The sequence below is a fragment of the Pipistrellus hanaki genome (genome assembly GCF_964339955.1).
Source record: "Pipistrellus hanaki genome assembly, chromosome: 14".
Taxonomy (NCBI): Eukaryota; Metazoa; Chordata; class Mammalia; order Chiroptera; family Vespertilionidae; genus Pipistrellus; species Pipistrellus hanaki.
In genome coordinates this window covers 39,383,248-39,396,346 of record NC_140516.1, presented here as the reverse complement: position 1 = coordinate 39,396,346, position 13,099 = coordinate 39,383,248, and the positions used below count along the sequence as shown (strand labels likewise).

The 13,099-nt window shown below is 46.6% G+C and overlaps 1 protein-coding gene across 8 annotated transcripts in view; it reads right to left on the bottom strand.

Moving 5' to 3' along the window:
• The window catches only part of GBF1 (golgi brefeldin A resistant guanine nucleotide exchange factor 1), a 110,528-nt gene that overhangs the window by 1,291 nt on the left and 96,138 nt on the right, over window positions 1-13,099 (bottom strand). For 4 of the 8 annotated variants that reach the window (XM_084903834.1, XM_084903829.1, XM_084903833.1 and 1 more), the window contains 22 exons: window positions 12,601-12,803; window positions 11,799-11,922; window positions 11,392-11,517; window positions 11,050-11,132; window positions 10,179-10,415; window positions 9,532-9,625; window positions 8,987-9,163; window positions 8,372-8,436; window positions 8,165-8,288; window positions 7,929-8,000; window positions 7,702-7,796; window positions 7,273-7,426; window positions 4,137-4,362; window positions 3,457-3,617; window positions 3,076-3,328; window positions 2,777-2,970; window positions 1,769-1,919; window positions 1,533-1,663; window positions 998-1,099; window positions 599-712; window positions 285-465; window positions 18-146 (listed from right to left, as the gene is read on the bottom strand). In XM_084903834.1, coding sequence (XP_084759960.1) covers window positions 18-146; window positions 285-465; window positions 599-712; window positions 998-1,099; window positions 1,533-1,663; window positions 1,769-1,919; window positions 2,777-2,970; window positions 3,076-3,328; window positions 3,457-3,617; window positions 4,137-4,362; window positions 7,273-7,426; window positions 7,702-7,796; window positions 7,929-8,000; window positions 8,165-8,288; window positions 8,372-8,436; window positions 8,987-9,163; window positions 9,532-9,625; window positions 10,179-10,415; window positions 11,050-11,132; window positions 11,392-11,517; window positions 11,799-11,922; window positions 12,601-12,803 — 3,196 coding nt within the window. Of the gene's footprint in view, window positions 1-17; window positions 147-284; window positions 466-598; window positions 713-997; window positions 1,100-1,532; window positions 1,664-1,768; window positions 1,920-2,764; window positions 2,971-3,075; window positions 3,329-3,456; window positions 3,618-4,136; window positions 4,363-7,272; window positions 7,427-7,701; window positions 7,797-7,928; window positions 8,001-8,164; window positions 8,289-8,371; window positions 8,437-8,986; window positions 9,164-9,531; window positions 9,626-10,178; window positions 10,416-11,049; window positions 11,133-11,391; window positions 11,518-11,798; window positions 11,923-12,600; window positions 12,804-13,099 lie in introns of all 8 variants that reach the window. The other 4 variants (XM_084903827.1, XM_084903830.1, XM_084903828.1 and 1 more) reach the window with 1 other exon arrangement.

The window sequence follows — 13,099 nt, the reverse complement described above, 5'->3', positions numbered from 1 at the left end:
GGCCCAGAGGGACTCACCACAGGCTCCCAATTCAGAGGGCATCTCTGGGAGAAGTGGATGGCCAGGTGTCCTGGTGTCCCCAGCAGTAGGTGTCAGGTGGGCTGAAGCTAGAGGTTTTTGGGCATGAGGCTCCATAGGCGTGGGGTCTGAGGAGCGTGAAGAATCCAGATGGCAACTCTTATAATTTCAAGCCATGACTACCCACCAGTCTTCCCACCCACCTACAGCACCGAGAACTGCTGAGCTCCAGACTCTTTATGATGAAGCTGGGCTGAGCCCCCTACCCTGGATGACAGTCTGCTTGAAGAGCTCATCTCGTAGGTGGGGCAGAAAACAGTCAATGCGCTCCCAGGTAATCTCCCAGAGGGCTGAGGGGCTGCCTCCTCGGGCATCTGCGCTGTGGAAAATCTCCGCTGTGTCCATCACCAGAAGCATGTTCTTTAGAGACTCAGGGATGGCCTCTGACTACAGGTGGTAGTGGACCATGAGAACAGAAAAGAGGGCATGGGAGAATATGGTAAGGAGGTAGCCACCAAGGGGGTAAACAGTAAGTCTTCCCAGTAGAGTTGGGCTGGAGTCAGGCTGACGTAGAACATACCAATAAGTCACTGGAGCCTGCATGCATGTACTTGTCCATGAAGTCCAAGATGGTCAGCCAGAGGGCCGCGAAGGTGGAGAGTGACAGCAGTGGAGACAGGTGCTGCAGGAAGACCTATGGCCCGCCAGCCACTCTCAGCCGAGGGTAGGGTAGGGGCCTTCTATACCCTTCTCCAAGGCTGGGAGGCAAGCCTGTCCTATCTTGCATGGGAATCTTAGATTAGAAATGCTTCTGAATTCCAGAAACGTCCCAGGTCCCCAAGTCCCACTGAGTATCCATAGCTTGGGTCCTGAGCACCTACACTGCATCTCTAGGTCCTATCAGAAGCCTTGGCTTCCCTCCTTGTGAAGAGGCGGGAGAGTGGGTGAAGAAGCAGGAGAGTAGGGTGGTGAACAATACCTTAGAGAGCAGGGTGGAAGCCCTCATCCGGGTCTCCTCCATCCCACCCACATCTGCAGGGCTGATGTTCTCCAAGAGCTTGGTCAGTAGAGGAAACAGCACCTGGTAGGTAAACAGCCAACACCTCCTAGCAAGGGCAGTGGGCAGCCTTGCCCCAAGGAAGCCCCGGGCTGGGAGGGATGAGTATTGAGCGAAGGGGAAGGTCTGATGCAGACTGAGGATTGACATCAGGGGCTCTTCAGGCTGCCTTGTTCTCCTTATCTTAAAGATTTGAACTTTACTTTAAGACTAGAGGAAAGTCTGCCCGGCTGGTGTGGCTCAGCGGCTGAGCATCAATCCAGGGACCAAGAGGTTGCCTGTTTGATTCCCAATTAGAGCACATGCCCAGGATATGGGCTTGATCCCCAGGAGAGTGTGTATAGGAGGCAGCTGATCAATGTTTCTATCTTTCTATTCCTCTCCCTCCCCCTCTCTCTAAAAATCAGTAAAAAGGTTAAAAAAAAAAAAAAAAAAAAAGACTAGAGGGAAGTCCTACCTTGTTAAAGCAGGACTCCCATTCCAGGGCATCCAGCTTTTGCAGGTCATGTACCAGTAGTGCTCGCTGCAGATAGGTCAGCGCCTGCATCCGCACCTGGCGCCGGGCATCACAGCATAGGCAGGCAATGCCTGAGAGCAAGAACAGTCTCAGGACCCTTCAGGCATCCTGATCCTGGTACTTCCCAGCTCCAGGTCCACCTCTACCCCTGCCCAGCCTGCTCCCCCAAAGCTTACCCTGCAGTAAGGGGCACCAGCAGTGGGCCCACAGGGTGCGTGAATCCGCTTCGATCTTCTGGCCACTTGTCTCCAGGTGGCGCTGCTCCTCTGCCCATGAACTGTAGATAGAGGCCGCCCGAGTGTGCAGGGTGTGCATCAGGTCTAGCAACTGGGATCACAGGAGGGGCAAAAGGTGAGTGGGGTTAGGTCTGGTCAGTCCCCCACCCCCTACTGTCCCTGACTGAGTCCTCAAGGGATCCCCTAGTACCAGTCACACCATATACTTCAACCCTCTCACTGCTCCCTTCTCAACTTTATGAGCTAGTTGCCCCGTCCTGGCAAGTGTTTCCCAAAGTTGAGTATTAGTCCTAGTAGAGGAGACTTGAGGAGGAAGGGGGACTAAGTATTTAATAATACTGAGTTACACAGTGAGAAATACACTTTCTTTCCAATTCTTTTTCACACCTGATAATATATAAAACCTTATCACGTTATTTAAAAAACAGAAAGCATTCCTCAGGCTCGGAGGCTTTGATGGATAATAGTATCTGGCTAGATTTAATAATTTGTTGTCATCATTTTTCTAAGGCTATTCTATTAAAGGCAATTAGTTATCCAGTTAGTTAGTGATATAAATTCTGCTCATAAAATAAATTTTATATGCCTTGAATAGACAGAATAACTCTGGAAGGATAGACAAGAAACTGGTGGCAGTAGTTGCCTCTAGTGAGAACTTATTGGCTAGTGAGAACTTAGGGACAGAAATGGAATGGGGCTTACTTTTATCTGTTTACCCTTTTGTACCGTTTGAACTTTGTACCATGTGCATGTATTACTTATTCAAAAAATAAACCTTAGTTTAAATATTAAGCAAACAAAGACTTACAGGTGGGAAACTAGAGGTGGTGGCTGAGGACCTCGGCCCTTCCTCTCAGCCTGGCTGTCCCTGGCCCCATCCACACTCCCAAAGTCAGGTGCAGGGAGAGAAGAGGAAGTAAAGGGTGCCATACTTACGTCCTGACTGACCTGTAAAGACACCGTATGGTAGCTGACAGGCACGCCTTCATCCTCATCGTCATCACTGTGGCCTCCCCGAGTGGCATGTTGGCTAGAGGTTCGAGGCCGTCGAAGCACTGAGCCCTCCTTGGATTTCTTCTTGAAGCGGTTCCCTTTGCTGTCATATTTGTGACTCTTGCCACGTTTCTCTTGGGACTTGCACCCTGAGCAGTCAGATCCAGGTCATATTTCCATATCCATTAACACAGATATCTCTATCCCCCGTATATTCACATGGCGACTCCCCAACTGCCCATCAGTTGACTCACCACCGTTAAGACTGGCTTCAACAAAGATGCGGAGAGTCTTGACACAGAGCTCAAAATTGTCGGGAGTGATGTGGGCAGCGTCACGCACGATGAAAGACAGTGATTCCACACACTTCAGCAGAGACTTAGTGTCATGAGGTCCAAGGTCCAACCCCACTGTCAGACTGTACTGATTGACCAGGGGTGAAGGGCCTGGCCGGCTGGATGCAGTCCCAAGCCCTGGCTTGGAGTTATCGAAGTCGTCCTTCCCCACCTGTAAAGTACACAGAGGAGCTTGGAACCCAGGCTTGAACCAGATCTTCCCCAGGATGCCCTCTCAGAGGACTAGGAATCTTTCCCACAGGCCAAGGAGGGAAGTCTCATCCGCTGTCCATCACTTACCACTAACCAACCACTGTTGACCACGTCAACATCTGTGGCTGATCGGTGGATCTTGCCAGGCCTGCCATGGTCAGCATAGACCTCCGAGTCAGAAGTGTATCCTCGGTCCAGACTCGTATCATTTTGATGGTAGGATGGGAGTTCACTGTCTGATTGGGCCCCTGAGCCGGCAGGGAGAAAGGCAGAGTCAAAGTGAGGAAGGGGACAGTGGGTAGTTTCAGCTCTCAGAAGAAAGGCGCTGAAGCCTGGCTTCTCTTTCTTGGTCTGGCTCAGTTTCAGTCCTGCTATCACAGGGCTAAAGGATGGTCTGGACAGCTTCTCTCTTGACCAAATAGGGCAGCAGGCTAATTTGGGTTGCTGATGGCATCTAGCAGCTGTCAGGGAAGGGAGGTGGCAGTTTCTCACAATTTTTGATAAACCAAGCCTCAAGACAGTAGTAAGCCTGGCTTCAGAGCCTTCTCTGCTGCCTACTTGCCTTCATGCTGTTTAACTTGAGGGTGTGCTGGGAGAGGCCAGCTGGTACAGGAAATTCTGGGAGCAGATGGCAGAAGCCACGGGTATTTAATCTGCTGAACGTAATAACCTGTTTTTTTGTTTTGTTTTGTTTTTTTCCCCTGTATCAACCTCTGGGGCCAAAATGGTTTATCTGCCAGCGTGGGTCTCTCTGGGAATGGGCTTACCAGCATCAGGTGCATCGGCCCTGGTGGTGGCCTGCAGGGCAGCTGGAGGCTTCACGCCTGAGCCAATGCACTCCAGCAACGTGAAGAGGGTGGCCCAGTCGTCACCTGAGTGAATGTTGGCTGCGTTGGTCTTAAGGAGTTCATGGAGCCCAAAGGCTACCTGGTGACTGACTCGGGACAGCACGCTGGGCTTCATTAGTAGCAAGATGCGCAGGGACAGCAATACCTGGGTTGGGGTGGGAAGTGGGAAGTGAACACAACTTCTTGCCTACTCTCCTGTCCCACCAGTCTTCTTAGGCCAGTAAGGACAGTTTGACTAGGACCCAACTTAGGATACAGCAGCTGGTCTTTTCTTTTTATATTAAGATACTTACAGATAATTATAGGTTGTATGTATTATACGGTAAGAAAGAACACAAAGAGATCCCAAGCCTCAAGACAGTAGTAAACACACTTTGCCCTGTTTACCCCAAAGGCAATTTTATGCAAAACTATGGTATAATCATAACCAGGATACTGACATTGATATAATCCACTGATTTATTCAGTTTTCCTCTGTCTTACTTCTACTCAAGTTGTGTGTATTAAATTCTACACAATTTAGCCAAGACCGGTTTGGCTCAGTGGATAGAGCATTGGCCTGCGGACTGAAAGGTCCCAGGTTCGATTCCGGTCAAGGGCATGTACATTGGTTGCAGGCACATCCCCGGTGGGGGGTGTGCAGGTGGCAGCTGGTCGATGATTCTTCCTCATCGATGTTTCTAGCTCTCTATCCCTCTCCCTTCCTCTCTGTAAAAAATCAATAAAAAAAATTCTACACAATTTAGTCACTTGTGTAGGTTTGTATCCACCACTAGTAAAGATGCTGAACAGTTCTAACACCACAGGATCCCTTATGTTTCCCCTTATAATCACATCTGCTTTTTCCTGTGCCCATCCCTAACCCCTGGCAATCTGTCCACAACTGTTAAAACTGTCATCTCAAAAGTTTATATAAATGGCCCGGCTGGTGTGGCTCAGTGGTTCAATGTTGACCCATGAACCAGGAGGAGGTCACGGTTTGATTCCTGGTCAAGGCAAATACCCAGGTTATGGGCTGTATCCCCAGTAGGGGACATACATGCAGGAGGCAGCTGATCAATGATTCTCCTCATTGATGTTTTTATCTATCTCCTTTCCCTACCTCTATCTAAAAAGAACAAAACAAATAACCATAAAAACCCCAGAGGAACTTAAAAAAATAAATATATGCTTTCAAAAATTTTATATAAAAGGAATTATATAGTTTATAACTTTATGGGATTGGCATTTTTCACTCAGCATAATTCCAAGTTGTTGCATGTATCAATAGCTTGTTGCTTTTTAAATGCTTAATAGTAAGTACTCCATGGTATGTATGAACTACAGTTCATTCACCTGTTGAAAATCATCTAAGCTGATTCCAATTTTTGGCTATTACAATGAAAACTTTTATGAACGTTCATCTACAGATTTTTATGAGAAAGTCAATTTTCCCTTTTGGGGGATAAATGCCCAGGAATGCAATTGCTGGATTGTGTGGTAATTGGATATTTAATTTCAGAAGAACGTGACAAAAGAGTAGCTATACCATTTCACATTCCCACCAGCAATGTATGAGTGACCCACATCATTGCCAGCACTTGATATTTTTATTTTAGCCATTCTGATGTGTATAATGATATCTCATCAAAACTTTAATATGTGATTTGCAAACATATGTTCCTTGTTTTTTCATTCTTTTCACTGGCCTATAATAGAGAACTTTTTAGTATTGATGAATCTAATTTATCAGTTTTTCTTTTGGTGTCAAGACTAAGAACTCTTTGCCTAGCTCCTGAAGAAATCCACTTATGTTTCTCCCTGAAGGTTTTATAGTTTTATATTTTACATTTAAATCTTTCATCTATTTTGAATTAATTTTTGTATAAGATATGAAGCTTCTGCACTATGGGTTTCAATTGCTTTGGCAATTGAAAAAGTTATTCTTCCCCCATTGTTTTTTTTAATTGGGTTTGTACCTTTTCTAAAAAATTAGTTGAGCATTTTTGTGTAGGTCTATGTCTGGGTTCTTCTGCTCCATTGGTAGAGGGGTGTCTATCCCTCTACCAATACCACACAGTTTTGATTACTATGGCAATATAGTAAGCCTTAATATTACTTTTTTCTCAAGAGATTTGGCTATTCTAAGGCCTGTGCTTTTCCATCTAAATTTTATTTATTTATTTATTTATTTATTTAAGTATATATTTATTGATTTCAGAGAGGTAGGGAGAGGGAGAGATAGAAACATCGATGATGAGAATCACTGATTAGCTGCCTCCTCCACGCCCCCAACTGGGGATCGAGCCCACAACCTGGGCATGTGCCCTTGACTATAATCAAACCCGGGACCCTTCAGTCCCCAGGCTGATGCTCTATCCACTGAGCCAAACCAGGTAGCGCTAAATTTTAGAATAAGCTTGTCTATGTCTACAAAATGTCTCCTGCATTTCATAGGAGTTGTATTAAACTTATAGATCAATGAACATGATATGCTCCTTCATTTATTTAGGTCTTCTTTAATTTCTTTCATTAACATTTTGTAATTTTCAGCATACAGATCCTGTTTTATTAGATGTATATTTAAGTATTTCTTTTTGAGAGGAGCACTTGTAAATGGTATTGTGTTGTTTTTTTAAGTTCTACATGTTCATTGTCAGTACTGTACATAGAAATGTGATTACTTTGGGGTGTTCATTTTATATCCTGGGACCTTGCTAAACACACTTATTAGTTCTATGCTGGCTATCTTTAATAGTTGGGCCAAGAGATCTCAGGAGGGTCCAAAGCATTAGAGGAAACCAGATATAGGGCTGGGGCTGCTACAAAGCAGCAGCCATCTGCCCCTCAGAGCTGATTTACAGGAGTCAGCAGAGGCGCTGAATATCAGCTTCATACCTGAGGATGTTCTAGACTCATTCCCACTGCCACCTGTTAGATTCCCCCAGCCCCATAGTTGGTCACTGGGCTCATTCTATGGGGCACTAAATGTATTGTCTCAGGCCATACCCACAACTAACATTGTGACTTTAGTCCCTTGCATATCTTCGTGCCTTCCCAGCTGTACTCTGCTTACCTGGCCACTTATCTCTTCTCTCCGGAGTAGCCGAATGGCCAGGCGCAGCAGCCCCACCACTGCCCGATCCACAAGAAAGCAGAAATCCTGTGCCTGGACACATAGGTGATATAGATGGTCTCGAACAGTCTGCCACACACAGCCCACTCGGTCCCTTAGGAACATAAGAGATGGGGATAGTCTCAGCTAGAGAAGTCACTGGGCAATAAGCCTCCCTTTCTGACTCAGGCTAGGCCTTTCAGGGCTCACTGGTATTATACCCTGAGCAGACAAGAATAACGAGCAAGCTTCATAGCGAGCAAGCTTCTCCTCCACTGCCTATAGCTTCGTGTGCTTTTTGTCTCTAGAGCCCACTCAGCAAGATGGCTCCAGGCTTCCATCCCTTTGGAATAAGCTCAATGTGAGGCCTGCCTAATGACAGCCTTCTACCTGTTCTCTAGCACAGTCCTCAACAGCATCTCCAGGCAGAAAGCAGCATCCTCTTCATCATACGTCTCTTCATCTGGTGTCACTGAGACAAGAGCCTAGAGGAGAACAACAGTAGAAAAGTAGGCAGCCACTGGCCCTGCCCTGAAGAAACTGACTTTACACCACTGTCCCTGTCTCCCCTCCCAGATTCAGCCAGCCCTTTCTTTTCTTTCCTCTTCATTCTGTACCTTCATGAGCTCCTGCAGTGACTCCAGCTGGAGAAACTTGCTTTCTGTGATCATCTTTTCTGGGTCACATTGCTATAGAGGGCACAAGAGGAAAAGAAAGGTGTCAGTGACAAGGGGTAGAGGGAAGAGAACTTTCTTAAGAGCCAGAAAGAGAGCAGGAGTCACAAGCTCTCAATGATTCTATTCTTCAGTTCACAGTCCAGTGGGGAGGGATCCAGGGGTAAGCAGGCAGTTACCTTGATACACTCTAAGGCCACTCTCTTAGCCTCCTGGTTCTCAGTGGATGGGCCCCGCACACTAGACTGCTCAGTACCACTTAGTGTCAGCCAGCTCACAAAGCTCAGCACTGTCGACTCTCCTCTGTAAAAACAGTATAAACCCTGGTGAACTCCAGAGTCCTGACCCTCTCTCCCCAAGGCCTTTAGCCTCTGATCAGCCCTCACCGGTTCGATGGTGTCTCCTCCCGTAGTAGAGAGATCTTGCCATTGGGATCCACAAAATCTTCTACCTGGAAAAGCAGACCAAAAATAATTTCTTTCTACATACCCTTTGCATTTCCTGCTCCCCCATGCAGTTCTCTTGCTTTCTTCTTGTAGCTCTCTGCTCTCCTATGGATTGGGCCCCCTCCATATGGTGACTGCCAATGACTTCTACCAATCTTCCTTGATAGCTATGCCCACACTCAAGATCTGTGGTCTTACATTTGAGGTATTCCTGGTAAGCTTCAGCAGGCAGCAGGCCCAGTGATACTCTCAACCAGTTCTATATACTAGTAGCATATAATCTTGGAGCTCCTGCCTTGTTACTATTTTTTTTTTTTTTTCCAGAGAGGAAGGGAGAGGTAGAGAGAGATAGAAATATCATTGAAGAGAGGGAATCATTGATTGGCTGCCTCTTGCACGTCACCTACTGGGGATCGAGCCCACAACCCAGGCATGTGCCCTTGAATTGGAATTGAACCTGGGACCCTTCAGTCTGCGGGCCAATGCTCTATTCACTGAGCCAAACCAGCTAGGGCTTGCCTTGTTACTACAGATTAGTCTCCTACCAAGAATTACCTCCACCATAGCCTTGGGCAGCAGTTGGGCTCGGAAGAGCTGTAGCATGGCCTCCATGATATTTTTCCAGCCCTCTCGAAGGATGTCGCCATGACGATGGGCCAAATGGAATACTGTCTTGGCTGCAATGTGGGCTTTAGGGTTGCTTCCAAACACACTGGGCAGGTTCTCAATAGACTGGAAAACAAGATGGGAAGAAGCTTAGGGCCTGGTAAATGTTTGAAAAAGAGAACCTCTTAGGCCTCAACCTATGGTGCCTTGAGGCTTCTTCTGCTGGCTCTGCTTCAATCCCCAATACTAGTAGGAAGGCTAACCTGGATAAGGCATATCCTCTCCTATCCCCAATTACATGAATAATGCTATTCTCATTCTAGGTGTACAGACAGAAATAGCTTAAGCCCTATTGTAATCAAGTGGGAGGTGAGGAAATATGCTGAGGGAATCATCTCTGAAGATAAAAGTAATCCATGGCTAAAAGAGGTTCTCCTTTGGAACTCTAGGTACATACCCTCCCCTCCCTCCCCCGCCCCCAGCTCAACACTCACCTCACTACTAAGAGCTGTGAATTTGCACAAAGAGATGATGAGATTGTCAAACACATCGCTGAGGCCATAGTGAGCGGAGATCATGGCACACTTCCTGTAATGTCACCCCCATCCCAGAAACAGAGTCACTGGAAGGCCAGGCAGCCCTTCCAAGTCCCTGAGAAGGATTGCTTGGGATTCTTCCCCAGTCAGCCCCAGGAAGAAACCTTTTACTCTTAAGTCTAAGAGTGAGTTTTCCCGATATCAACCTAAGAACTTGTATGAATATATGCATAACCCATGGACAAAGACAATAGGGTAGCGAAGGTCTGGGTAGGGGGTGGGAATTGGCTAGAAGTCATTGGGGGTGGGGGTGGGGGTGGGGAGAGGAGACATATGTAATACTTTCAACAATAAAGAGTAAATATATATATATATATATATATATATATATAGAGAGAGAGAGAGAGAGAGAGAGAGAGAGAGAGAGAGAAAGAGAGAGAGAGAGAGAGAGAGATAGCGCTTTCCCAAGCTTCAGCCTCCCTCCAAAAACTCAGGAAGAACCAACTCTAAAGAAAATAAGAGTAGGATTCAAAGAGGTATGGAGGCAACTATGTTAGCTCAGAGAGGTAGTTAAGAGGTCAGTATTAAGGACAAAGGTGAGCTACCTGAAGCCTGAGATGGCTTTCTGGATGATTGTCTCCTCAAGGCTTTTGTCAAAGACATAAGAGAGAGCAGCAATAGTGGGGCCCCACGTCATGGTGAAGAGGTCAAGATCGTAGCTACCAGCAGGCACACGTAGGAATATGCCCTCTGGGGTGGCACCTCGATGAAGCAGTACATTCCATACATAGTTCTCCCGAACCAAGCCTGTCTGCTCCTCAGGCATCACAATTTCTTCATTCCTATCAGGAAGTAAGAGGAGTAAGGGCACTGCTATAAACCTGACTGCTCCCAAGCTAGGATAAGGGACTTTAACCATGGCACTCTTCACAAATGAGAGGCCATCAAAACTGAAGTTCAGTGGTTGGCTTCCCAGTCACTAGGGAGAAAGAAAGAAAGATGTGCCATAATTCTCAGGGACCTGCCTCTAAGTGAGGCCTTTGGTTCTATAGTAAGATAAATGATCCCCCTTTTCTGATTTGTAATAAAGAATTAAGTGTCCCATCTTTGACCTCTGATTAACAATAATTTCTTTCAACAGGCCCTTTGTATTTCTTGGGTCTCTAACAGTTCAGAATGCAACCTGGGGGAACTAGACAGGAAAAGTCAGCTGCTCTGGGTTTGGAAAATGGGATCATGACACTCTACTTAGCAGGGACAGTTTGGGACCTGGCTTAAAGTACTAGTCCCAATATTGCTCAGGTTTCTTTAAGGAAGAAAAGAGTTTGGAGAGAGGGGTTGCCCAGGTACTGAAGTCCTAAGGCTAAATTCAGGGCATATGAGTCATTGCAGCCTGATGTGACTCTAAAATCTGGAAAAGGGAGCAGTGTTCTTCTACTTAACAGAGATGCTACATCATCCTCCATACATACTCACTTGATGGCATGGTACATATCTTCCAGGATGTCTTGTTCAAAGTCCTTCCCTCCATTCACACCTTTTAGGTTTTTGCGAAACTCCTAGAGACAAACCAAGAAGCTTTGCCCCTAATGTCAATGCTGAAGCCCCACACAAGGAACCCCTGGGTCTGTGATAAATAGGACTTAGGAAGCAATAAGTGAAAGAACCCACTTCCCCACCCCATTTCCTCTTCTGGATTGGCCAGCCTCCCCTGATTTCCAGAACCCTGTCTGCCTTGCCCACTGGACATCCTATGTCATTTCCGCTTTCTCCAAAGCTTGCTGGATCTTCTCTGCCTTGGCTGGGATTCAAGCTTACCTCCAGGGTCATGGGTGCATTCTGTTTACGAACATTGTGGTTGTGCTGGTCAGTATTAAGCATGATGACAGCATAGGCCAGGGCAAAGCAGGCATCACTATTGGCAAATGGGGAGCCATTACAATTCTGAAAAAGCAAAGACCCCACCTGTGTGAATGCCCTTCTCCAGCCCATTAAACCCTCAGTACCAACCAACTGGATCAATGCTGACACAGAGGGGAGGTACCACCCAGAAAGTGGCCAATCTCTTGCCAACTTCTTAAACAGAAGCTGGACTGGAAAGCTCACTGATGATGCTCTCAGCCTTCTTAGGAGAAGAAGTAGCTGTGTCACTCAGTTGGAGCCATAAACACCTTCAGTCAAAGTAACTTGGGAGGTTAGGCTTAGCCCCTGCCACTCAAACTCACCCTCCAATGCTCTGTGAATGCCTCCAGCAACCTCTGGATGACTGGTGCTTCCCCAGGCAAGCGGAAGGCTTCCAGGTAGAGGCGAAGAGCTTCATCCAGTCTAAGACCCTGAAAGCTGAAGGTGCTATAGGGAGAGGAAGAAGGATGAAGATGCTGAAGATATACAATCTATAAATATTAGGTCCTCTATTAGCTACAGTTCTAATCTACTGGAAAAGAACAGGCTGAGGGTGCTAGCAAAGAGAAGGCATCTCCTGGCCATTTCTAACACAGACCAGCATTTGACAACTCCTAAGCTTAGTATTTTTCACTTCAGTGCACTCTTGCCTTTCTTAGAAATCTCATCCCCTGGAACCCAGAACCTATGCTGTGTTCAGGGACCCTGTCCCATCCCGGCTTCCAAAGCTATCTTGATCTTTTAGATCTAACAGATAAAAGTGATAGAATGAGAAGAGTGTGTGACCTGGGTCACTAGCAGAAACTGACTGAGACTGCTTTGAGGGAAGGATGCTCTCTCCAATGATCACCAACTATGCCCCATATTTCTTTCTTTTTAAAAAAATATATTTTATTGATTTTTTTACAGAGAAGAAGGGAGAGAGATAGAGAGCTAGAAACGTCAACGAGAGAGAAACATCGACCAGCTGCCTCTTGCACACCCCCTACCGGGGATATGCCCGCAACCAATGTACATGTCCTTGACCGGAATCGAACCTGGGACCTTTCAGTCCGCAGACCGACGCTCTATCCACTGAGCCAAACCGGTTTCGGCTATGTCCCATATTTCTTGCAGCTTCCTCACCTCACAAAGCTCTCCAAGAGGTCAATGTTTTTGCGGTCACTCACAAACTCTCCAATCATTTTCTTGTCCAACCGAGGGTTTTCTCGAAGCCATTGGGCTACCTCTGAATTGTCCATTGGGATGGTGAGGAGGCCTTTCTCTTGTAGAAACTGGATTCCCTTCTTTGGTTTCTGGTTGAACTGCTCTGTGCCAGTGATCAGAAGCTGGAGAAAAAAACACTAGAGGTATTAGAAACTGCTCTTCCCTAAGTGGATAAGGCCAGGCTAGAATTCATCATAGTCCACAGCTTGTCACCTAACAGTCTCCTAAAAGGTGGTTCTAAGTGGCTCTAGGACTAAGGCTGGATCATTCTTGCCCTAGCTTTCCTCAGTCTTCATGTCTTATTAGAACTGGCTGAAGAGCTCCTTTTCACTCCTTTCTTGAGTGCTACATAGGACAGCCCACAGCCTCTCCATCTATGAAAAAAGTAGAAGGGACTAGAGAAAGGTTTCTTCTCTAT